This window comes from Trifolium pratense, linkage group LG3, assembly GCF_020283565.1.
Source record: "Trifolium pratense cultivar HEN17-A07 linkage group LG3, ARS_RC_1.1, whole genome shotgun sequence".
Lineage (NCBI taxonomy): Eukaryota > Viridiplantae > Streptophyta > Magnoliopsida > Fabales > Fabaceae > Trifolium > Trifolium pratense.
In genome coordinates, this window is record NC_060061.1 from 30,903,994 (window position 1) to 30,931,401 (window position 27,408).

The 27,408-nt window shown below is 34.3% G+C and overlaps 1 protein-coding gene, 1 long non-coding RNA gene and 2 pseudogenes across 3 annotated transcripts; 1 reads left to right on the forward strand and 3 right to left on the reverse strand.

Annotated features, from left to right (window-relative positions):
• Positions 1-3,618: 3,618 nt before the first annotated feature.
• LOC123916510 (replication factor C subunit 3-like) lies at positions 3,619-10,486 on the reverse strand. Of its 2 annotated transcripts, none has more exons than XM_045967980.1 (12): positions 9,780-10,486; positions 8,880-8,994; positions 8,662-8,772; positions 8,319-8,351; positions 7,661-7,829; positions 6,992-7,173; positions 5,359-5,495; positions 5,152-5,250; positions 4,913-4,982; positions 4,750-4,824; positions 4,391-4,436; positions 3,619-3,891 (listed from the first exon to the last, which is right to left on the reverse strand). In XM_045967980.1, the coding sequence occupies exons 2-12, from the start codon at positions 8,961-8,963 to the stop codon at positions 3,833-3,835; spliced, it is 1,065 nt and encodes a 354-aa protein (XP_045823936.1). In that variant the 5' UTR covers positions 8,964-8,994; positions 9,780-10,486; the 3' UTR covers positions 3,619-3,832. The 2 variants fall into 2 exon arrangements, with proteins under 2 accessions (XP_045823936.1, XP_045823937.1); XM_045967981.1 differs by having other exon boundaries at positions 8,880-8,990; positions 9,780-9,995.
• Positions 10,487-11,807: 1,321 nt separating this feature from the next.
• LOC123918796 lies at positions 11,808-16,414 on the reverse strand (annotated as a pseudogene).
• On the forward strand, positions 13,266-13,988 carry LOC123918797. Its single transcript, XR_006812915.1, has 3 exons — positions 13,266-13,481; positions 13,721-13,796; positions 13,944-13,988. It is a non-coding gene; the product is annotated as an uncharacterized LOC123918797 (long non-coding RNA).
• Positions 16,415-18,063: 1,649 nt separating the features above from the next.
• LOC123917315 lies at positions 18,064-26,194 on the reverse strand (annotated as a pseudogene).
• Positions 26,195-27,408: the final 1,214 nt, after the last annotated feature.

Here is a 27,408-nt window from a genome sequence, read left to right on the forward strand (position 1 = left end):
GGGAAAGAAATTTGAGAAATTTGTGGAATTTTGTAGGGGGAAAAAGAATTGATTTGTAACAACAAATTCTTGAAATAGGATTAATTAAAATTCAGAAGTAGAATTGAACTCTATTCTCCTATAACAAAAACAAAACTTTTTCTAAAATCTGAAAATCATATTCAGATCCGCCGCCGAATCTCACTGTTTCCTTTACGGTTTGTTCATCAAAATGAGAAAAGGTTCCTGCGGCCACCGGATCTTGCTATTGAAACAACGACCAAGAGAGATTGCAACGGAGACTGTTGCAGTGGCAACGAGAGATTGTGAAGATGGAACAGAAGAGTTCTCTTTCTGTTTTTTTTTTTAAAAGTTTTTTTGTCTCAAACTGGTTAAGCAGGTTACCAGGTCAAGGAATAAAAAAGTGGGATGATGTGGCCCAATAGGAGAGAGTGTATTCAAAAGAGTGTGTTAGAGGGAGTGAAATTAGCATTCCTCTTTAATATAATTGATATACTTTTCTGATATGCATTGACCAGCATTGTTTACATGTCTACCTTATTGATATGCATTCATTGATATCTTGATATTTGCCTTAATTGTATAATATATTCTTAATTCTTAACAAACAATTTTAAGTTTATATGATTATCTAAAGTTTATACGATTTTGTCCAATTTAAAGTTTAACAATTTATATGAATTATGAATTTCGAATTTATGTATAATTATTTGGTATAAATTATGCATTTTGGATTTATGATTTCTTTATTTTAAGTTTCTAAATTTTCTATTTTGTTAATGTTACTTTATTAATTTGTTTATTAGTTGTGAAATAAGAAAGTTATATGAACGGTTCAATATAAACGGTTTAATAACGATTGAACCGGTTCGACCGGTTAACCCTTGAACCAGTAGCCACACCGGTTCGACCTCCGGTCCGGTTCTTAAAACATTGGCCTTAAGAGCATGTGTTAACATTTTCCTTAAATAAATAGTACGATTAGAAGATAATGTAATTAATATAATATTACATAAAATTTAATAAGTCATTCATTCTAAATTTTTTTACGAAACTACTCCCCCGATTTTTATTATAAGAATTTTTTTTATATTCATGGAATATTTGATATATCTGGTCTATAATTCCAGATACATCTAACATTTTATGAATCTAATTAGTAAATATTCTCTTACACTAATAAGAATTGGATGGAGTATCATATTTATATAGTGGGATCGAAGTAGTAGTAAAAAAAGTGTAGTTGGGATTGGGACTTTTGTGTACATTTTTTTTAGGGCTTTCATTGCATATTGGTGTCCACGACTATAAAACATGGATGATTTCTCTCCCGACCCCACCTTTCTTTTATACTCCCCAAAAATCTTATTTTGCTCCTTGCAGTTTGAAATTTTTTTGCCAACAAACTTCAGTTTTTACGAACCGAAGTTTTTAAACATGGAAAAAAATCCGGTTTATATAAACCGAAGTAACATAAATTTACCCCCAAAAAGAAGAAAGATTTATGTGAAAATTCGTGTAGAGCTACCTGTGATAAATTTAGATATATCTCTGCATATAAGTCGTATGCTAATGATTTTTAATCTAGTGTAAAGAAGACAAAATTTACTACAAGATTGACACCGGAATTGTTAAATTTCATTAAGTATAGTATGAGAAAATCTACCTACAAGTCTGAGAAAAGTTTCTGCTATGTTTCTGTACCAAAACCCATTATTTGGTCAAACTGAACCAATTGGATAGTTAACCATCAAAACAAAAATTATATTTGTATTATTGACACCCTAAGCTTTCCAACGAGTGGTCGTTTACTCAAATCGGACATCGTTTAGTATTTCAAATAAATTGTGGAAGTTGAGGGTCTCATGCAGAATTTATGCAAGAAATCTGAAAAAAAATTAGAACACAATATTTCGGTTTATATAAACCGAAATTTTTTAGCATGACAAAAAAAATCGGTTCGTATAAACCACAGTACCCCCAAGGACAAAAACCAAAATTCAGGGGTAGAAAAAAATACGGGAGGTCAGAAGAGAAAACATCTAAAACATGTCAATCAACACACAAGTTAGCTGTTTCCAAGGGTTTCTAGTTGGAAAGGTAGTCTTGGACTTTTGGTTGCTTAAAAACCACTTTAGACACAAAGAAGGATAAGGGCAATAACTTTTATTTGGTTACCCACGTGATGACCAAAGTAATACTTTGACCTACATTTCCAACTGCTAATAAATAAGTGTGTCAAACTACTCAAGCATTTATATACTCAGAATTATTTTTGGTTACTCGTGGTTACTCAGAATGAGGAGGAAAAAGAAGAATTAAAGATAAAACTAGGTGCAAATAAATTAATGTTATAGTAAATGGGTTCTAAATTCAATGAATGTTTATCAAGATTGAAATGAAAGGGGTGATTATTCTGAAGAAATGGTGTCTGATCGAAGAAGAACAAAAGGTAAAGAAAATGGTGTGTTGGCTGTGTTAATTGAAGATGAAAGACAGCAGTAACCGAACAAAAAATGCCAGTTTTTATCTGTATTTTCAATGTAATTTATGTCTTATTTTGCAAGCCGTAAGATCAATCAAATGGTTAAAAAATAAAAACAGTGCAGCAGAGACAGCTGCAGCTGAGGATCCAGATCGTCTACTATATATATGTATGCATGCATGCATTTCTCATTCATATTTTTCTCATAATTTTTTAATGGTTTAATTCAGTCTGTACAAAAATTAAACTTAAATTAGTCTTTGTTATTTTTATCTGACAACAAATTAATTCGTCTATTATAAGCAACTATGGATTAATTCCTCTTTCATGTCTTTTTTATATGAGATGGAAAATAAAAAAACAAACACAGGAACAAGAAAAAGAAACTAAAGTCTCAGACGAACAGCACCTACAAGTTGAGGAGGAAAAACCATTTCAACTTTCAAGTAATCTTTAGTTTCAAAAAGATGAGATTAAAGACTAAATTTCCTTTCTCTCTACTTGTACTCTTAATTTTCAAGGAAAAAAAATCAGCTTTCATTTACTTATTTTCCTTAATATTTAATCTCACTATATAGAAATTTGTAAACATGTTCAACACTTGTCTACCAAAGTGTTATAATGATGATAATGATAAGAAACTAATTCTGAGAGGGCTCGAAGAGTAATGGCTAGTTTCATTAATAATTGTTAACTGAACCGTATCGAACCGGAAATAACCGAACCATACTATAAGTTTACGAACCGAACCATTAATCTCAAGACAGTTCTCTAACTGTGAACCAAACCGTAAATAACTGAACTGTGGATAACCGAACCGCAAATAACTGAACCGAACCGCAAATAACCGAACCGAACCATTAATCTCAAGACTGTTTATTCATTTTTTATAATTGTGCTTAACAGCTCGGTTCAGTTAATCGGTTAATTGAACCATAACTATAATTCTGTTGTGCTTAACAGTTTGGTTCGGTTAATCGATTAACAGAACTATAAGTACAGTTCGGTTTAGTTTTGCTATAAACCTTAATGGTTTGGTTCGATTATTTGAACCATTGTTATGGTTCAGTTCGGTTCTTTGCCTGAACTGAACCACGAACAGTCCTAGGTGGGGGAATGCAAAGGTGGGATAATAAAACATCATGCAAAGTACACAATATTATGTAGCATAACATAACATCTATACAAACCAAAACATCAGAAACCTACCATTATGATTGCAGCATGAATACAAGATGAGAAAACCTTGAGTAGAGAAGATGAGAGATAACTCATCATGGAAGTTATTTCTAATCATTAATACCATTCAAATGTATCATCATGGAAAAGCAAATCATCATCCTTTTTTCAGCCAAATGTTGCAATGAGGAAGGATTTATAGACACTCATAAACTTAGCCACAAATGCTGCCAATGTTGAGAAAAAATATGGTTAGCAAGTATTTATTGTATAGGTCCAGGTCTTATATAGCAATATAGGAGTATATTCACTTTTGTATAAAGCAATTGCTATAACAAGTCTAGACCAAATGATTCCACAAAATAGAGTCTATATTAGAATTTAGAGTAAACAACCAATTTCGTCCCTGAATTTAAATCTTCTCAGCTACTTCGTCTATCAAGTAAAAGTTGAGATAATAAGTGTTTCCTAATGTTTGTAATACAGTTTTCCTGTGAGTTCCTAACATCTTGTTAAATCTATCAATCAATCACTTGTGTTTTGTCAAATAGCAGACACTAACATGACGGGTGCGTGCGACACAAAAGTTCAGACTAATTATTTACATTTATTTTAGAGATAAACTAGGAGAAAATGTGCAAGGTCAAGGACATAATTGATGGTTGACTCAAGTTCATAAAGATATAGCTGTTCATCTAACTATTTCACACATTCAGATCAAAATACCTTCGATGTGAAAAATTGCCTTCTGCCCAAGGCGCATCCTATGCTCCTGGTTCAATGAGGGGAAAAGAAAAATCAGCAACTCCTTACTTCGAAAATAAGAAGTACAAATGGCTACACAAAATCTTCAAATATTAACTTATCTAAGTCCAAGCTAATAAGGAATATATTAGGGGAATGGGGAAGCATATAAAAAGAATAATCGAAGAATGATTATACATCAAAAGTAGCAGATCACCAAAATTGTTCCATCAGACAGCAGATTAGGTAAAACAAACACAGAAAGCATGATTTAATGCAGAAGACATCATCATAGACACTCCAGCTGTTGACATAGAATATCATACTGATAATGCACTTACATAGTATGCTGCCCAGTGACAGATTTCATGCTTCAGTTCTGCATCTAGTTTCCTCAATAGCTCATAAAGAAGCCTCTGAACCAACAATTATAACACATCAAAGTCAAGTACGGAAAAAGAAAAAAAAAAGAGCCAATGGGACAATGTGAAGCAACACATTTACCTTCAAAATGATCTCCGGAGGAATGCAATTAATCAGCAGCTCATACAACTTTCCCCGAACTAGAAACAACCTAAAGCATAATAGCATATTATATGGGAGATGAAAATGCATTGCATGTAAGCGGAATGAGACATTAGTTAACACAATCACGTAGGTGATTCACAATATTGACAAGGTTCTGTGAAACATTTTGTTTGTCATGAAAGAGAAGAAAACTGTAAACTGTATCAAAAGCAAACCTTTTTGGGCTCTGTTCTTTCATTATGTCAGATGCAATTTCAGAAATATATTCCTCCCAATCCATTGGAGGAATTGTTTGCTTGTCAGTGAAAGGATACCTACAAGTAATACATGAGCTGTCAGTAGTTTTCCTTAAAGCAAAGCTTTAAGAGATGAAGATCTGAGATTATGCATCCCAAATTAAATTGGAAGCTTGTGGAGCTTACTGTTGGACGCGGCAAGTCTCAAATGACAATATAGCCCTCCTTAAATTCCGATTTGATTTCTCTGCTATGCGAGCAGCAAGACTAGGAGGAAGTTGCAGCCCTTCTTTCTTGCCAATGAACTGTAAAACTTCAATTATCTGCCACATGGATTTCAAAAGATTCAATATAGATGAACATTCAAGTTATAGAATGATATGCTAGACAAGATCAGTATATATAACAATGTTTGTTGACAATGTATCACTTGACGGATGCTAATCTGTTGAATATCATAATGTTCTGAATCCTTTGAATGCCTTTGACATGCCCTTTATAGTGAAGGAAAAAAGGAGAACAGCATCTGCGTTAATCAACCTAACTATAGCATATCCAAAATTTTAATAGTTTTCAAGGAAGTACCTAATCTAATGACACTGTTTATTAACAAAAAGAAATAAAATTAAGCATGTATAATCCTTAGCAGAGAACATTTGACCAAATCCCAGAAAGTAACATCACTGCCGACCTTCAGTATATATCACAAAAGCATTCTATAATCGAATATCCAAACTTCCTTTCCAAGTTTCTTCATCATGATTTCATATGTCCTGACACAGAATAATACCTAACATTGGCTTGTGCATTCTCCAAGCACATGGGAATTGCTTTGGACTATGATGCTGAGTTGTGGCCTTGTGGGCGGCTTTGAAGGCCTATCCTAGGGAGAGAGAACTGTTAGTGGCCAACACTCGGTGGGATTTAAGTCCCATCGGATAGATAGGATTCTTGAGAAGAGTTTATAAAGGTGAAGCAATTCTCACCTTACAAGCCAGTTTTATAAGGATGAGTTAGGCCTCGATATTCATGACACGGTGTCAGAGCCTATAGGGTCTATCGTTGGGCTTCCTACATCGTTCACGCTTCAGGCCCATTGGGCTGGGCTGAAGTGTGAGTGGGTGTGTTAGCGGCCAACACTCGGTGGGATTTAGTCCCACATCGGATAGATAGGATTCTTGAGAAGAGTTTATAAAGGTGAGACAATCCTTACCTTACAAGCCGGTTTTATAAGGATGAGTTAGGCCTCGATATTCATGACAAGAACATCAGGAGGTTGGGCTGTGCATGAATTGTCTGTCATCATCAACAGTCTTGGGGAAATGGCCCTGGAAGGGCTAAAGGGTGCTAGCTGGTGAAGCCAATAAGTATGCAAACTGTCTTGCTAACTTTGGTTGTGAACAAACTACCACGTAGGTAGTCTATGATAATTGATAACCCCCCAACTTCCCAGTTCAGTTCTTGAAGTTTGATGTTTTGGAAGTTGATACTCCCCGTTTATTTTCATTATATTTTCATGTTTTGGGCTTAGGCCATCCCTTGTTTAAAACAAAATTTTAAAATTATGAAGCATGGACTTATTATCATCTTGCAATAGCAGCAAAAGCCACCTGATAGAACATTATTCATCATATACTTACCAGAAATAACTAACTAGCAAAAATAATAACATTGTAAACAATGAAATTAATTACTACTCACAACACCACAAGAGAGACAATCGCCTCAATGCCAAAAAAAATAAGGGGGAAAATACCAAAACATAGGAAACAAATCCTTTCTTTCCTTGGACACTATAGAAGACTTCAATTTTATTTACCTGTTCTTCACTTGGTGCATTTATGCGTACATTGAGACAACGGGAGCGTATTGCTTCAGTGACTCTTGAAGAACTATTGCAACATAGAATTAATCTGCAATAAGCACTGTATTTCTCCATCGTTCTGCGGAGAGAATGCTGCGCTTCTCTAGAGAGTTTGTCAACATCATTAAGCACAAGTACTGATACAGAAAAAATCTAAAATCAGCTTGCAAAACTGAAACAAACTAAAAAAGAAAAACAAGATAAAATGAATGCTTGTAATTGTAAATCTATTAATCTACACTAGATTCTCATGTCCTCAACTCCGGTTACTAAACGCAACCTATTTTTACACACACAACTTATTCTCAAAGAGCTGATTCTATCAAAAAGTGTATTGCATTGATCATACAAGCCAAGGTGGAGAGGTTTATAATTTGACATAGCCATAAAGAAAAAATAATATAACCCAAAAGCAGTACACAAGTAAATTAGACCCTACCAGACCAAACAACAATCTACACAATTAAAGACAAAATGTTTCACAAGACATAAGAATTGAAAGATAGCACTCAGACGTGCAAAAAACTCCACACTGTTCGCTGACCATGCACAGATTCCTTCTTTTACTGTCTTAAAATAACACACATGTATAGGTATAGGTTAACAATAAAAACAGTCAGTTACCTTTAAATCCTTTCTTCCCTTTAGTATCAATGGGTCTATTCTTAGCCATTTCTTTGATTATTTCTTGAACAATGTATCTGTCCTGAAAGCCTGCATCACTTGGAGTCATTTCAATGTGATTCGCACTTGATAATGTTGTCAGCTCTAAATCAATAGACCTACTCCCAGCCTGAAACCAATTCTCAAGTACTTTAAAATAATAATAAATGGCTAAATAAAATACCAATGATTCAGTTTATTATACAGAGCAGATCCAATGTAGTGCACATGATATTGAAATTTCAAATATCCAGACTAAGGTATTTCTAAGCAAAAATAGATAAATAAATGTTTGATTTACTAAATTGAAGGCATTCATTTTGAGTCATGTCCTAATTTAAAACCATTTCATCTGTCATAACTCATCAGTATATAATACATTGGAAAAACATGCAAGTGATAAGTTGATCTCAATAAGTTTCACATTCTATGGAACTCTTCTTCTCTATCAGTATACCGCAACTGTTTGAAAATTAGAGAATTCAGGCAGTCATTGTTCACTAACTAAGGGTACGAGTAAAATCTCCCAAACTATACCAATACAAGAGCTGCTTGCTTGTGAAATCAAAGTTTACAACAACATAAAGAAAATAGCAGTATGAAAAAGAATGAAGCTTACATCCACTTTCCATGCCCTATTTTCCACCTTCACCTGAAACATAAACAAAGACAATTTAGAAAGACATCAAATTACAGCACCAAGAAGTAAATAATAGTTTTTTTTTGAAACAGAGGAAGTAAATAACAGTAGTTATAGCACAAACACGATATCTGCAAATACATCGAATCAAAAACTAAAATATACATTATAACAACATGAAGACTTGATTTCTGCACCCACAACACTTGATTACTTTTGGTGCTCACACAAGACTTGATTTCTCAGGGATATCTGCACCCCACAAGTCTAGGTTTCTGCAGATATCGTGTTCAAGCATTAATTGGATTTTTAAAAGAAAGACCTTTTCGGCACCCGGTCCAAACATTTGGCGGAGAAGAGCCATGATTAGTGTCTTCTTGCCAGCACCAGATGGGCCATAGAACAGCAAATGAGGGCAATCATGTTCAGTAACCTGCAACAACACATCCAATCCAAAAAAAATATTAAAACTTTATCTTAAAATAAAAAGACAAAGTGATTCATTCAAATACAAAAGGTGAGTGTGTGGAGTAAAGTTACCAATTTCTTGAGATTTTGAGCGATGTCATTGTGAACCATAACATTGTCAAGGGTTTTGGGACGATACTTATCAACCCACAACATCCTTCCTCTCTATACCTTCTTTCGCTTCTTTCTTCAATCAAATAAAACACACTGATCAGACTCACTGTCCAACAAAGGCCATAACCATAGATAAAAGGATGTCGATGGGGCGGGGAACATAAGCTACAAAACACAGACACAACATTGACACTAGACAACGTGATAATTTGAGAAAATGGAAATGATTGACTATAACCACATTCGCTTAGTCGGTGCAACATAGAGAGCAAGTAGTACCTATCAAGAACTGACACGGACAGGACACTGACATGTCGACACCGGTAATTGCTTGGAAAATAAATGAGATAATTGGATTTTTTTTTGAATAAGCTAAATTAGCCTACCCAAATTGGCACCAGAGATAATCGAACATCAGACCTCAAGAGGAGCACACTCCCAGGTCCCAAGCCAATATCAATGCACCAACCCAAGTGGGTCTAATGAGTTAATTGGATGTAATCACATGTATCAGTGTCGAACACGCCTTCAATCAAGAGTGTCAGTGTCGCATACGTAGTAACTAGTACTCATAATCCCCATGAAATCAATCATACAATAATTCAGAAAATTGTGAAAAAAAAAACAATTTATGGAAAGAAGATTTGTGAGTAAATTTGAGTTGGAAATTGTTAAAAAGATTAAATTTCCATGTAATTTGCCGACATCTTCAATCTAAAATCAAAGTTGCAAACATACACAACACATATAGCATATTTATAATTAAAATATAAACAAAGAAAGTTCTAAGCATGGAATGCAAAAATTGAAAAACAAAGTATGCAGAATCTGTATCATGGAACGCAAATTTATGCACACCTTTGAAGGAGATGACCGCACGACGTACAGCCGAAACGAACAGACTGAGCAGTCGGAGCGGAAGTAGTGAGGTGGCCGCGGTGGCAGGCTGCGACGGTCTAGGGTTCTCACTTCGAACTTGACACTTCGGTCTAGGGTTAATTATTTTTGCGCCATTTTTTTTATAGTTTGTCTTCTTTTTTTTTCTTTTTCTTTTTTATAAAGTTAATGAGCTCTTTCTAGAGATATAATTCGAGTTTGATTTTTAACTAAGTTTTCTTATTCCCACGATCGAATTTTGAATTATCGGGATCTCTTTCCTTGAGAACTAGAGGGCTAATGCCAACAAAAAAAATAAGATTTGATAGGCCGCAGGCCAGGCTCAGGCGTGAAAAAAAATCATAGGCCAGGCTTAGGCCTGTCAAGGCCTGGCCTGGCCTGTTCCCAACCCTATTCATTCAATATCGCCAAACTATATGTTATCATTTAAAATATGTTAAATCATCGTCATTTAAAATTGAGTGATTTTAAAACAAATGACCAAGTTCTTCTCCGGCGGTGCTTCTCCCGTTCTTCTCTTTAATTTGCATATGTAATCATCGCTGGGTAGGATGAAATCAGTCTCTCCTTGACTGTGCTATTATTAATGTTGATGGCAAACTATTTTTGTTGAGCTTCAAGTTATCTGCCACGACCTTGACCTTGTGATATTTTCTTTTCCTCTGCCCAACCCATTCAGATTTGTTGTTTGTTGATACTTTAGGAACCTAGTTCTTTTGAGAGTAGTTTGCTTTTTATTATTTTCTTTTTCCTTAACCTAGATTGTAACACAAAAAACACTAAATTTCAATATTAACACGTGAAGTAAAGTTGGAAAACTCAATATCAATTCTTTAGAATTGCACCATTTTTGGAATAGAAAACAAGTGATTTGTTTTAAAATGATGAGGTTCAATGAAACACATAAAATACTTTTGAGTGGAGTTCACCATTAACATTGCTCTAATAGATTGAATATTAGATAGTAAGGAATAAACTTATCAGATAAATGGTCACAAAATATATAATTTGAAGTCAGTAAATTTGCATTATCTTGGAAGTGATAAAAACATAATACTACCTCTATCCCTAAATATAAAAAATTTCCCTAAATATAAAACCCTTTAAGAAATTTTCTTGTCACTTTTTATAAGAACCTATTTCAATTTTCGTTTCCACAAATACTTTCCTACTAAGGCTCTGTTTGGGTAGCACGATAAGCTAGCTTATAGCTTATTTGGATAAAAAAACTGTTTCGTAACAATTTTTCAAAAAGAGCTTATAGCTTATTTTACTAGTTTATAACTTATTTTTCAAACGCTATTTCAAATAGCTTACGAGCTTATAGCTTACTGGAATATAATTTTTTTCCAATTTTACCCTTATCATTTTACTTAAAAAAAAAATAATATTAATTAAACATATATTTTTTATGTCACTTTATACTTATAAATTAGTTCAAATGCTAATTTTACCAAACAGACCATAAATTATAAGATATATAGAGCCTAAATTAACTTTCGCTAAAAACAAACTCTTACCAAAACGGCTTTGTCTAACATGCACCACTTAATCAAGTCGTGCATGGTGCACAAGTCTTCAATATTTTTATAATGAATACAAATTTTATAAAATCCACCTTTGGAGGTAAAATTTATATCGTTTAAATCATTCATTAATTTTTTAATTTTTTTTTAAAAATAATTTGATATGTTTTTGAAACTCATCAAGATTAACGGTATTCAATAAAAATCCATAAACCTACCCGATAAAAACTTTCAATCCAACGATGAATTTTGTAAAATTCGTATTCGGTAGTGTTTTCGGTGACTTGTGCATGGTGCTTGAATGACTTGTGCACCAGACTTTACATTTACAAGCAAATGTAATCCGCCAAATATAAGGAGAATTGCTATTAGAAGTTCTGACAAGCATTAGTTTAATACTCCATACTATTTTGACATTTACACCAAAACATATAATGACATACTATCAAACATGCTATTAGGAGTATATTAGTATAATGACATATCAAACACCTCTTAATCATAAATTACAGACCAAAAGTCAAGTTTCATTCTTGTAATAAAAGTTGCATTTTTCACAAATATTCCTGTTAAATTAATGTTCACTAAAACAAATATTGTCAAAAAAAATAAAATCCTACCAAAAAAACCAAATATATTCATTTTCCAGTCCCTCTGCACTTTCCTTCGTCAATGCTATTAGAAGTTCGGCCAAAACAGATCGATATTAAGATAATGACACATGAAACACTTCTTAATCATAAACTACAGTCACTTCTGCCATTAATCGTGCTCCACATGTGATTGCTAAGATTACAAGTATGTATGAATGACACATGAACACTGCATAATTTTTTCTTGAGTGTAGAAGGGATGTGTCTCCTTGAACTTCTCTAAATTTGTGGTTCAACTTGAGTACATTGAATAACAATGATGGTGAATGTCACACAGCTTGATTTGAAGCAGCAGAGCCTAACATGATAGACTTTTGTTTTTCTTTAGATGTTATCTGTGGCTCTTGAAAAACAAGAAAAAGAAGGATAACATTAGAAGTTGGCATCCAAATTCATGAAAAAAATATAAGGCATGGCAAATGGTGACAAATGAAACGCGTCTAAACACGAAAAACACACACAAAAATTATTGTTATTCTTAACCAGTAAAAGCATCGATTGAATATGCACTGTAGTAGTGTAATTAACATTGGGACCAGGCCACATACAAATACATGTAATAAACAGAGCCAAAAAATATACCGCGAGTTTGCTAACAATAGGTCTTGTCTACAATGTTAAGTTTTAAAACTTTAGCATATTTCAGATCACACGATTACCAGTTTTCCTTTCAATTGTTCATATATGCAGAGGACTAAAAATGTAAAATCATAATTTTCAAAAAAACTCTACCGTCACAGAATCAGATATATCAAAGATCAAATAATTCCCTATTCGATATGTATTTTAACTTCTAAATTGGTAAATAACAATGAGTTGTTCAATATTCGGTGAGTTTTCTTGATTGTGACTGTGCGATTTACAACACAGTACCACTGATCAAGCCAAAATACAAGAAGGCTTGGTCAAAGTCAATTAGTAAAATTCTGTCACATGTCAGTTTATGTTAGGGAGTTGATCTTGTTCAAAAATGTTAGGGAGTTGATTTTCTGTTAGGCCTTAATGATTCTTTTGATATGGTTAAATCTCAGACTCTGCTTTTAGATCCTCTGTCGCCTATGAATCGACTCTATTCCAAGGTGTTGCAACATGAACGCAAGCATGGTTCTACCTCGGAAATCCCTAGTCTGATCAATGCTGCTGGTGGCAAGAAATTTGCAGGCAAAGGAAAATTCCCCTATAACAATGGACAATGCACCTATTGCGGCAAAACTAATCATATTGTTGAAAACTGCTTCAAGAAACAAGGTTTTCCTCCCAAACCTAAAGTTGATTCCTTAGTGAACAATGTTTCCCAAGCTGAAAGTGAAGAGTTGGGTTGTTCACAACCTGTTGCTCTCTCTGTTCAGTCTGTTATTCCTGGCCTCACCTCTGATGAGTGCAAAGCTCTTTTTGCTTCAAAAGTCCAATCTGCAGAATACAAATGCCACTGCGGTTGATGTTTCCTCTGCTTATCACATAGTTGGTTCCTGGCTCAAGCACAGGTACTACTGCTATTATCTTATCTGTGTTGGCTAATGAAATTCATCATAAGGCTGTAAGATCACCAAATGGAAATTTAGTTCAAGCTTCTCATAGTGGTAGTGTCTGAATTTCAGAGCATTTAGTTCTCACTGATGTGTTATTTGTTCCTGAGTTTAGCTTCAATTTACTCTCTATTTCTAGCCTTCTGAAAGCAACCAGGTGTTCTTTCACTTTTGTTGATAATTTGTGCTGCATCCAGGACTCACATTCGAGGAGGATTGGCATGACTAAACTTAGAGATGGTCTATACCTCATGAACTTATCTGCCCCTGCTGGTAATGTTGTTAGTACCTTATCCAATTGTATCCCTAAAAGTGCCATATGGCACTTCAGACTAGAACATGTCTCATGAGAAACTTGCTCATATGTGTAAGGATTTTCCTTCAATAGAATTTAATAAAGATGTTTGTGATATTTGTCAGTTTGCAAAGCAAAAGCGATTTGCCTTATACACTTGGAACCAGTATAAAGCTTCGCATAATTTTCAGTAATTACATTTAGACATTTGGGGACCCTAGTCTTTTAACTCTATTCACAATCACAGATATTTCCTAATGATAGTAGATGATCATAGTCGATACACTTGGGTTATTTTAATGAAAGGAAAATATGAAGCTCGATCTCATGTTCAGAATTTTATTAAAATTTAATGATTTTTTTTTTTGACGCAATTACAATTTAACATTGAGAAACAATTTAGTGCATCTTTTAAAGTGATTCAGTGACAATGGACCTGAATTTATCATGCCAGACTACAAAACAAGTCTCCTTATTTTCTACTGTACGTTGAGCTACCAGACTTGTCCGTGTTAATTTTTTTTGGGTCTCCATGTTACCTTGGTACTTCTGTTCCTCAAAGAGGCAAATTTGATGCAAGGGCCCACAAGTGTGCTTTCTTGGGGTTTAAACCCGGTGTCAAAGGTTATGAAGCCTATGAAATTCACACCAAGGAGATTATCATCTCAAGACATGCCATATTCCATGAGTGTATATTCCCTTGCAACTCTTCCCACCGTGTTTTACCTCAATCTAATTGGGAATATTTTAGTTTGTCAAAAAAACAAATGGGAATATTTTAGTTAAACTGCTTCAGCTGAGAATTCTATGCCATTAGAGACTTGTGAATTTTCTGCTCCTATCCCAGCTATTGACTCTCACCCTGATATCACCTCTGAACACTCTACACCTGTTCACGTTCAGCCTACTGTCCTCTCTGACCCCGCTACACCTGTCCTTTTTTCTACTCCCCTTCATGATGGTAACTTAGATTTAACCACTGCATTTGCCTTGGCTACTGCACGTATCAGTAGTCCTCTATTACCCTCATCACACACAGATATCCAACATATTCCTTGCCCTTCTCCCACTGATACAAGCAATAATAAACCCACCTAGATATCGTACCTGTACTAGAAAACCCCCGGCTCATCTCAACGACTATATTTGTCTCACCTCAAACTCTACCATCCCCCATCCCATCAGTTCATATATTTCCTATGACTCTGTCTACTCCTCATTAATCCTTTGCTTTATCCCTTTCTTCTTTGACTGAGCCTACTACATATGCTCATGCCATGACTGATCCACGATGGGTTGCAGCCATGGATGCTGAGCTCAAAGCCTTTGACATTAACAAAACTTTGCAACTTGTGTCAGTTCCCCTGGTGCTAAGACCATCGGCAGCAAGTGGGTTTATAAAATAAAACGCAAGTCTGACGGTTCGGTTGAATGTTTTAAAGCACGCTGGTCGTCAAAGGATACACAAACTGAGGGTGTGGATTATTTCAATACTTTTTCTCCTGTTGCTAAGTTGTCCACAATTTGTCTCCTCTTAGCCCTTCCTCAAGGTGTCTTGGTTAGTGGTCCTAACATGGTTTGCAAGCTCCACAAATCCCTTTATGTTCTTAAGCAAGCAAGTTGAAAGTGGTATGAGATGCTCACTCGCCTCCTCACACACCTTGGGTACAAACAGGCCTTTCTTTGTTTGGTTTCCAAGCAAACAAAGTCAAGCAAAAATAGGAGAAGAAGACCTAATCAAAGTCAATTAGTAAATTCTGTCACGTGTCGGTTTATGCTAGGGAGTTAGTTAGTTAGAAGGGATATAATCCACTAGTTTCCATTTTATCCTTAGTAAGTACGCTAACACTTGTATATAAACAATTCTCCATCACTATATCAATCAAGAACTCTTTCTATCTTTCCCAGTTCTTCACATTTCGGTTCTATTTTTTTATACATAACATTAGGGAATTAAAATGAGTGGTTATCTGTTAATGATTATAGCAGTACTAGAATATATGTTGGTTCCTATTCCTAAGTGAAAATGAAAAAGATAACGAATTGAATTAAAAGAGGGCAATGATATGATAGTATAGTAATAGTATCTTACTAGAAATGATGGCATTTGGCCTGGTCTTGAAAAGAATCTTATGTCTAACAATTCCAACAACCTGTAACTCAACCTCGCCGCAAGTAAGCTTAACTTTCTTGAGCACCACCAACGGTTTCTTCAAGGAAACTTTAGACCCTTGTAGTTCATGGTATCCAATAGTTAAAGTGTACACATGTTCCTAATCAACAAAAGCAGCGATTAATTCAACTGGTACTATAATATTAAAGACGGAACAAAATAGTAAGTAACTTACCTGATTTGAAGGACGACAGAGAGTACCGATTTGAAGATTTGCAAGGGAATCTTGAAAACCAGGTTGTGATTCAACAACACCTTGCAATTCAACTATTCCTCATTCTTCGCAGTTTCCTTCGTTGCAATTGCACTTCACACGAATCTGCATCTCTTTTGCAACTTGTGTGTGAATCAGCCACCAGTATTGGGGGTGCGGCGAACGAACTAGGGTTCTTAGTTCTTAGTTCTTACTTACTTCAGACAGAGTGCTCAACAATTTGTTTTTTCCTTTTTAATAATTGTTAATTCAATGAAAAAGTTTGTGGGAAATCAATTCCCGCCCAAATTCAGATTATTATTATTATGTGTTAATTATTAGTTAACCTAGATTAACTAGGTGTATCTAATCTAAGCTACTCATAAAAAAATCATTTGCTATAATACACCTATTTATTTTTAAGAAGGTATATATGTGTTAGAAAATGATAACTAAAAACAAGTTAAATATACCCTAAGGTATACTAACAAACTTTATTTTTTTAATTGGTTATAGTTCAACTGCATCACATTTGGTTCGATGCACGAACCATATGTGTCCAATCAAAATCCACTAGCACATAAAACAAAACTACAAGGATTGTTGGCGGTTTAAGCTCACAATAACAAATTTCAATTGGATTAAATATTAATTACTCTGATTGGAGTTTGGTTGTCCGGCATCCAAACGTGGACAACTTAAGTCAAGTTTTTAGCTTCAATTCCAAGTCAATTTCTCCCTACAGGTCTTCCATAAGTAAGTTTTTGCAATGTTAACATTATGTATCCTAATAATTGTGTAACATTATGTTTTTTTTAACAGATGATACAACAATGTTTTGGTGACTTAAATCCTACAATGATTTACTCCTACAAGCCGGTCATGCTAGTCATGCCCAAGCCGAATTGCTTTTCCAAAAGGATAAACCAATATTTACTTTTGAAAGCGGTTAGGCCTTTCCAATGACAATCGACTTCAATGGCGACAACTGTATGATACCACCACGATTATCCAAAGTTACCGAATGCCGGTACAAAACATCACAATGACTTCTTTGCTTGGATGATGCCTTTGGTGGTAGCCTCAGTAGCCATGATAGCTTTCATTGCTTGGAGAATGCATAGATACATATATAATGATATATTTATTGCATTTATATCCTCCATTGTATCATGTGGTGCAAGGATACATAATTTATTTATATAAAAGACTGAATTAAGGGAGATAGTCTGTAGTTTAGACCTGGGAAAGAAGGAGATCTAAAAGTTGTGTCGAGTAAACTTTCGTCAAACTTTACACTATAATTTCATTCTAAGTAGAAATTATTATTGTATACTAACACATTTTATTTTTCTAATTGGTTACAGCTCAAATGCATCACATTTGGTTCAATGCACTAACTATATGTGTCCAATCAAAATCCATTGGCACATACGGACGCACGCTAAGCAAAAAACAAAAAATGGTGCTCTAAAATTTTGGTGTCCTTGTAGTCGCTCCTCCCGAACACTCTCTGAAACTCCTTCGCTCCTCCCGAACACTCTTACTACTTTTTTACTTGCATTTGACGCATTATGGGTGCCATAGAACTCCACTCATTGAAGCATTGTAACGAAATTTCGACTAAATGGAGCATGTTGTGTAGAAGGTGCTGCAGAATTATCAAGACACATAGCGATCATTAGTCCATTTGATTATGTCTCACTTGATTGTAATGTTTCCAGTGGAATCAAGTGGTCATTAGCTTGTGTGTGGTAGAACAACGCAAAGAAGATGAAGATCAGAAGCTTGGACATTGTTGTGAGATGGGAGAAAATTAAAATTATTGGTTCATCCGACATGTAACATAAGTTAGTAATGAACCACACACACAAAAAAAAAAAAAAAGAAGTTTGAAAACTTTTCAATAATTTTCTGTCCATATACAAAGCAAATTTACATATGTAAAGAATTATCGCAGCATGCCAACTCGAAAGCAAAGTTTCAATGTAACTTCAAAATCTTAAAAATACAATACAGGAACATGTTTCAATTTCAACATAAACCACCGCTAAAGGTTGTGTTTCTTGTTATAGAATGAGGGAAGAACATAATCATTGTTACCAACCCTTGTTCGAAAATGGAATGTGATGGCTCTCTCAATTTTGATCTCTTGTAGCTTCAATATAAGCTAAGTATGTTTTCCACCATTTGCCACCAAAACATCTTCAACCAATCTCAAAGGTGTGAAAACCAAAACCTTTTCAATTTTCCACTTTTCTTATCAAGCATATCCGATAAAATTCACCGTGTTATATGGTATAAATGAAGGACTAGGTTGTTTTCTGAAATAACTAGTGCTTAGACTTTGCTATAGATTTAAAAATCCAACATATAAATAAAACAACAAAAATCGAATGTGAGACTGAATAATTTTGGTGGCCAAATCTCAACGGCAGTGTTGATGTATCATGGCTAATTGATGCAAACTTTTCTTCAGAGTTTCCTCACCTGTGCACATAAAGAAAAAGGTAAAGAGTTTTATCCGTTATTCATGAATGATTTCTACTTGGAAGATTGAAAACGGGAAACAACAGTAAGTTTGGCAAAATCACAATGCCATTGTGACTTCTCCTATGTAGCTTTCGTGAAAATCACAGTGGCACACTGTGATTCCTTCAAACTTATACCATTTGATCCAAACATGAAATGGAAACATGAGGCACTTTTTGTAATTAAAGTGAAAGCAAGAAATAGAAACAAAAAACATTTTCTCAAACCAACCAAGCTTTAGTTTTTTTTCATAAAGTTTCATGAATCTTCATTTCATCTAATCTTGAATAATGGTGCATCTGTAGCCTCCTTACTTTGTTGAAGACAACTTACATAGTCCAATTCTAAATATTCATGCAAATAAATCCGTGATTATATTCAACCAGAAATAGCACATACAGCACAGCTCTACTAGAGTATACCTTAGGATGTTCTTGATTGATCCCCAAAGAGAATTTGAAGTTTTAGTTCCCTCGCTTGAGGCATCACTTTTTGTATCCCTCCACATGAAATCATTGAATTTTCCTTTAGGTATCCCTGGAAAGCACATTTATGAAAGATATCATGAATAATTTTTTATTTTTTCATCCAATAGTATCCAAGTAAAACGAACTATTACCACTGTCATCAGAAGAAAATGAATGACCTCTCCTAGATGCTCTCAGTGAAGCTAACTGCTCAACAAGTGCACGTTCCATGCCACTAAAACATGAATTTGAGGAGAATGAAAATATATCACAACAATGAGAAACTTCAATAATGCATTCATTCAAGAGAAAAACCCCATGTTTATAGTAGACAGTAAACAAAGAAATATATACAAAAGTCACTAAAAAACTACTTTGTCATGCAAAGAAAAGAAGTTCAAACTAATCGTGAATAGAATTGATGATAGTTATGGTAGCTAGGGTGCATGTTGAGGAAGCAAAGAGGTAGTACTAGTGTATAAACTGCTAAAGTAATACTCTCTCCGTTCCTTTTTAAGTGTCGTTTTAGCATAAAGAAAAAAAGTGTTCTTAATTTGAAAAAGAAAAAAAAAAGTCCTTCTTTCACTTCCCCTCCAAAAACCAACTCGCAAACAAAGCCTTAGAGTTTGGATTGGACCTAACTCAACCCCTTACAAAATTGGCTTGTACAGTGAGAGATACCTCACATTTATAAACTCAATTTCAGGTCTTATCTCATCCAATGTGAACTCTTAACACACCCTTCATTCTCAGGATTAAGCATTTGGAGCGTTGCCTAAAGACAGTAGGACACTCGATAATGGGTGGCTCAATGAACCATCTTAGCTGTAAGTTGAGAGATGCTTCCCATTTATAAACTCGTTTTATATCTTATCTCATGATTCTCATCCAATATGAAACTCTTAACAATTATTTCAAGTTTAAACTTATAGTATTTCATTTGCAACTACCGGAAGTTTCCAATAACAACATTAAATGCAGTCATAAAAGGGAAACAAAGGCTTAACTATTAAATGGTTAAGTAAATAAACATTGAAAATTGATGCTCACGGACTCTTAAATAAGAGTACACAAGTATTCTATCAAGACGTATTGACAGAACTCTAAGTTTTCCAGCACATTCAAAAAGTCTAACTTAGATAACTATGATAAATAGTTTTTTGAGGGATATAAGAAATTAGTAAAGATGGTAAAAAAAAAATACAGACCTGATATCTTTAGGAATATGAACATTTACAACGAAGTAATGATCACCCCGAATAGATGGTTTATTCATGTCAGGGACTCCCAATCGTGATAACTTTACTGAATGTCCATGTTGAATCCCTGAAGGAATTTTAAGGTCCCTGAAACCTTCAACGGTTTCTACCTGGAATAACAAGTTTAAAGTCAAAACAACATTCAAAGACATACAACAGGAAAAAGACATTCCTTTACCAAACCATACTTTAAAGATGCTTATCACATTTTTGTTCTAGTCAAATAAGATTCGAAAAGTAGGGAAAGATCCCTAAAATAAGTAAAATCCTTAAATGACAAAGTTACCATAAACTTTAGCATATTAAGGAAAGATTCCAATATAAGACAGATTTCTAAAAGAACATAATTATCTAAATAAACAAGTTTCTCCATTTTGCAACATAATGTTGCCATTTTTTGGGTATAATTAGTACCTTTTAACAGACCAAGTTTCTCCATTTTGCACCATAAATGTTGTCATTTTTGTAGTTAATTCATACCTCTTTAACAGACCCTAGTATTGCCTCTGTGAAGTCAATGTTAATCTTTGAGTATAAATGGAGACCCTCTCTCCAAATTCCTCGTTTTTCATCAACATGGAAGACAACAAAAAGATCCCCAGTATAACACCTGAAAAAATGCACCAAATTAATGGTCAGCACTAAGCGCTTATATGAGTTGAAATATAGTGATTCTGAACATCTTTCTGCTTCTGGTTGCAAATCAATAGTCTGTTAAAATAGACAGTTTTAATTTCACGTACTTTTTGAAGTTCTCTTTGGTCTCAAGAACATATGATACCATTTTTCATCATTGCACAAAATGAACTGTAACAGTTTTGTGGTAATGTCTAAAAAAATACTCATGGTGTTAAGCATAGGTTCTTTCATTAGCATCAAAATTGATAGTTAAGAATACTGGAATGATTATCCAAAACAAAGAAAAGAATAAAGGAACGAATATAGGGAAGTTCCTCATATTTGTAATCGGAAATATTTTGGTTCTTCAATGGTGGCTTCATGGTAAACTAGATAGAGAATTAGCTGAAAACCAGTAACTTGTCGTGGCAAGCTGATCATCCATATACACAAAACATTCGACATTTAGGCTCTTTTTGGATAAATAGTGAGCGCTTTTAATAACATAAGCGCTTATCATATAAGTGGTTGTATATAAGCTATTTCAATCTAGTGAAATTGTTTCCATATAAGCTATAAGTTGTTTTCATAAGTTGTCCTGGAGAGGTTATGAAAATAAGTTGTTTTAGTTGAAAACAACTTATGGATATACCATACCATAAGTTCTCCGAAACAGTCTCACAAGTCACATAAGGCTTATACCAGTAAATAAGCTCAGATAAGTCAATTCATACACGCCCTTATTTATTTAACAGTGATGTGAAAAAGAACTACTTTGCAATCTTTTTAACAACTTTTTTTTTCTTTCACTTTTACTATATATATAACTGGAATGCACCCCACAAATCAAAGCATAAGTCAATATTAAGAAAAAGAGTGTACATGTGATGCTAGTTCTTGTAATCATGTATTATAGATATATCCTATGAGGCTATAGAGTTAGTGCCATGATGCTAACCTCCTCTTATCAAAATTCCCTTCACCACGAATTTGCATCGTGTCTCCATCATTGACACCAGGAGGAACAGTCACTTCCATTTTTCGTTTAGCTTGCACACGACCACTGCCATCACACTTTCAACAGCTTTCTTTGATTATCATACCGACACCACCACACTTGGAGCAGGTAGAAACCTGAATATCACATGGCATCATTGAATATACTCTTGTTATAATGTCTCAGATAATTTAAACATAATTGGAAATATAGTCATTCATTTATTAAATCTATTTAATTTAAATTACCTGAGACATCATTCCAAACGGTGTTTTCTGAGTTTTCTTCTCTCCTCCTTTGCCACCACAATTTGTGCATTTTTTAATGTCATTCGTTGATTTAGCTCCTGTACCATCACAAATGTTACATGTCTCATAACAAGAAACTTCGATCTTTCTCTTTCCTCCAAAAATAGATTCTTCAAAGCTCAAACGAAGGTCATACCTGCAATGTAGAACAAAATTAAGTTAATGCTGTACACTGCCGACAAGTGACAACTGCCTTTTCTCTGTAACAAGAGCCAAAATTTACCGAATATCATGGCCACGGTTTCTATTGTTTCTCATAGTGAAGCCGAAACCCCCTTCATCGCTAAACAGTCCCTCCGAACGACCAAAGTATGCATCAAATAAATCAGAAGGATCAACCTGATAAATTCGAAGGCCATGAGCAGTTAAAATAAAAAAAAACACGTACTTTGGCGGGAAATGAAAAAACAGGAACAGTTTTAATTCTGTAGAACTACATCACCATACCAAAGAGTCTTAAGTTCATTTTGACATCGTAGAAAGCAAAATACTTGAATATAGACATACATACCCCTGAGGGACTGGCCGGTCCTCCATTTTCTCCTTGTAGTCCTGACTCACCAAAGCGATCATATAAAGATCTTTTCTCATCATCTGATAGAACCTATTTGCATACTTTGTTACCAACTGAATAAAAAGAGACGGATACAGATATGGTATGTAAAAGTTATAATCCATGTAGTCAGATAAGTAGTATCCATAAATTTCATTAATCCAGCCTTGTATACTAGGTGGAGGAATCACTAGCTCATTGCAATGCCAATGTTCAGACTTCAGATCACGAGCAAATGGATAGCATAACAGAAGATGAAAAAAATTATGGATGGTATGGTATGAAGAATAAAGCATGTTAAATAAATCCAAAAAATAAATAAATTGATCATGCATTTCTAACAATAGAAAACATATCATTGTAGCGGTAGAAGTATTACCTCGTAGGCAGCACTAATCTCTTTGAACTTCTCTTCTGCTCCTGGGCTTTTGTTCATATCTGGATGATACTGATCCCAAAATATAAACATTATTATGAACCAACATTTCCAAAAGCTTATATTGTTGGATAAGAGTACATTAATGGGGTAGTTACATCTAAAATACCCTGTCATGGCCCTTTGGGCTTAGAGCATGGATAATAAATAAGCAAGTCATAAAGCACGGACACCTCTATGATTAGGAGTGTCACGATGTCCAACACTCGTACGACACATGTCAGATAGTTAAAACAGGTGTCCAAAAAATCATTTTTACCTTTTCTCCGACATTCCTTGGATCGATGCCGACACGTATAAGACACTCATACAACATGTGTTGGACAAGTGCTCCAAAAATATATATTTTTTTTTTGCTTCTACTCTTCTTAGACACATATTAGACATATTTACAAGGACTAAAAATGTGTCGAAACAATAATGTTGATCAATGACGGATTAAAGAGATTACATTTTTATAGTGACAAAAAAATTGAATTCTAGACCACATGGTCATTACGACTCTAGTATCATGTATGACCAACACTACCAAAAGTTTAGGTTTTGGGTAAAGGTGCGCAAATGATCTATGTCTAACAAACAAACCTTAAGTTGTATATTACCAGAACTATAAATGCACCAAATGGCATGTACACATATTTCTTACAGCTTTTGAATTGCTAATTTCAGTTAAGTCCAATAAATGGAATTTCTTTAAAAAAAAAGTCCAATAAATGGAAGGTCTTAACAATCTCAATTTCCGATTATCATGGTTGTCAAACTCAACAATATGTATAAATTCATGGTATCTTTGTAGACTCGACTCGTGGACCCGCGTGAGTTTACTCAATGCAAACATAATGTTCAAAATATTTATTATACTATATAAATAAACACAATTTAATCCTATTGTAAGTAACTTTAACTATATAAGTATTCTGAAAGCAACCAATAAATTAGACTAAGACAGCCCAACCCAAGTTTATGTGAGCCTATTCGAGTTTACATAGAAACAATGGCATAAGTGTGTTAAATCAATTTTGATACCTAGACTCGTAAACTCACACGATTCTACAAGTTAGCTTGAGAATTCGACAACCATGACGATTACTAATGGTAATAGGTCATGGTAGACTGTGGTAGAAAGAGGACATAATCATTAATAAAGAATTTATTTCACACGGATTAATGAAGAAGAAAGGAAGCTACAAGAACAACTAAGATGAAACAACAACAACAACAACAACCAAAGTCTTGCCCCATTAAGTGGGGTTGCGGCAGTTCTAAATTGTGGTATGCGATATTAAGGTTTTAGAGGTTTCCGCAACAGCATCACAACCGCAATTGCGGCCACATTATCATGTTTCACATTGTAACCGCGACAACAAATGCATTTTAGAACCATTGCATATAATATACTATATCAAATCATATCTAAAGATAGACCATTCAACTACAAACTTTCTTAATGGTTTGACTTGCAGTGTTGCTTTAACTAAAGGAGAATCCTCCATGTGATCTACCTCCTAAATGATGCTCACATGGGTTTTCACTTTTCCCTACACATGCCCAAACTACTTTAGAAGAAATTCTACCATCTCTTCTGCAACATAAGATGCCTTTACTTTTTCTCTAACAATTACTTCTTCTCTAAAAATGATGCCGACAAAGCCACATTCTACAAAAATGAAACTGCTTCATCTTCGTGCTATCCTTAAAAGGTCTACTTGTTTTGTGTTGGGTCGTGAGCAGTGTTGTCGATGGTAGATTATGGAGGAATGCCAAACAATACGCCATATAAACACCGACATGGTGGGGCATCCCTGCACATATTGACTATGGAAGTTGTCAAAAAATCTGCCATGCCATCCCTCTAGGCAGTGCCACGGCGGCAATCATTTAACAACACTAGTCGAAGGGGACCCTATAATATAGAGGGATCATCACACTGGGTTCATTTAGATCATTCCTATTCAATGTGGAACTAACCAATCACACTTGAATTCCAACAGTTTGCTAGGTTTTAAATTACGGTGTGGAAACGAAATCAATTTTTAACCACAATTATCTAGAAAGCTAGTGTCACTACAATTTCTAGTATTCTACTCCACCAAGTACACCTCATATGAAATAGAAAAAAACAAAAAATGTAATCATCAATTTTTATTAATGTGACATCAAATAAGCTATCTAGCAGCGCTTATCGAAATAAACTGAAAACAACAAGTTGTTTGCATAAGCTCTTCCAAACAATCTCATAAGTCCTTATGCTAATAGATAAACTCGAATAAGTCAATCTAACTAAACCCTTGGTTGGTCTAATATGCTAAAAATTACTGAAATCTCAAAGTTTTAATTATTAAAAAAAAGACAATTATAAGCATAAACTTCACATAAACTCAATAAGTAGACAAGCCAGATTCCAATTCCCCACATTTTACTCCATTTCCTCAAAAACCAAACACGACCCATAAAAATTACCACTGAAACGAATCAAAACAAATAACAAATTGCAAAACCCATTTAAAAATAAAAGTAAACATGAAACCTTGCGCGCTAATTTCCGATAGGAGGTCTTGATTTCTTGCAACGAAGCATTGTTGGTAAGATTCAAAGTTGAGTAGTAATCATTTCCAGCTTTGGGTCTGACAAGTGAGGCAAAACGAGAGCGGTTTCTGGTTGAGGAGAAAGGGAAGTTGAGGTTTGAAGGGGTGGCAACTGTGAAAAGAGAAGAAGATGGCATTGATAATGGGATTTGATTTTGGAATGTAGAGGAAGGAATTTCATACATGCTAACAAGATACGACAAGTTTAGTGTAACTACCCGCGTGTTTTTGGAATGCAGAGGAAGGAGTTGTTTTTTTTTTACTCAATTATAGGCGGTACGTTTATTTTGGGTTTCAATTTGATTTCTTTAGTTTAAATCGCTTATCAATTTGATCCCTTACATTTTAACTGTTTACATCAGTTAGTCATTTCTGTCAGTTTTGTCACATGTGGCATCAGTTTGTATATGTAGACAGACACATGGACACTTGGACATATGTATAACGAGACAATAATACAATATACATTTATTTTATCTACAAAACAGTTGAATTATGAAAAGAAAAAAAAGCAAAAAAAAAAAAACAGATTTTTTTGTTGTTACAAATAAAAAATATTTTATTAATCATCAATTATATTGTTAAATGATAACTAAAATTATGTACCAACAACGGCCTCCTGTTGGCCATTGAGATGGATTTTGATGAGCTTGTCTACTACTCAGATTCTTTTTCTCTTGTATTATTAGCCTTGTTTACTAAAAAAAAGAAAAAAACCACACAAACAAAATTTTACACAAATGGTTTAATCACTAGACTATTAACTACATTGTATTATTTTTTACTGTTAACTACAGTAATACATAAACTTGACAAATCCATCTGGGTGATGAGGAGCCACATTGTGGAGGGAATCCATTAGGGAATTCAAAATAGGATGGTGATTAGAAAAATTCAGCCTTGCTAACACCTTCACAAATCCATCTGAATTCAATCGCCAATTTTTGTTACAAAGAACTCTATCTAGTCTTTTATAAAAATGCCGACCACCTTGGAAATTTGGGCCTCTATGAGTGAACTTAGGTCCCATAGCACCAATATCCAATAAGTTGCATGAACTTGTTACATTTTTTTTTTTATTGAAGCAAATGATCCACCTATCTTCTCAGCAGAAAAAACTATATCTTTAAAATCTCTGATAAGTAACCACACCTCATTGATATTGTTTGCAATAGAGCTCAAGTTCTCCCAAAGCATTTTTCTATTCTCTTAATTAGGACCAAATAGATAGGGATAAAAAAAATCAATAATCACCATTAGTATATCGAACTTTGATATACAATCAGAACTCTTTACTACAAACATCAACACTAATGTGATCAATCTGCCAAGCCAAGCTACAATTATACCACCCGCAGAACCATGAACTTCAGTTGCAGCAAATCCATCGGATACTAATAACTTGAAAGTATGGCCTGGTTTATTAGGATCACATATTGTTTCAAAATTAGCAAGCATAATTAGGTTAT

What these genes read in the sequence shown, in the direction of transcription:
- LOC123916510 (XM_045967980.1), bottom strand. Translation starts at nt 8,963, where the DNA reads ATGTTGTGGGTTGATAAGTATCGTCCCAAAACCCTTGACAATGTTATG. An exon ending in TTGGACCGGGTGCCGAAAAG is followed by an intron (nt 8,352 to 8,661) that starts GTCTTTCTTTTA and finishes TTTATGTTTCAG; the next exon opens with GTGAAGGTGGAAAATAGGGC. An exon ending in AAAGAACAGAGCCCAAAAAG is followed by an intron (nt 4,983 to 5,151) that starts GTTTGCTTTTGA and finishes ATTATGCTTTAG; the next exon opens with GTTGTTTCTAGTTCGGGGAA.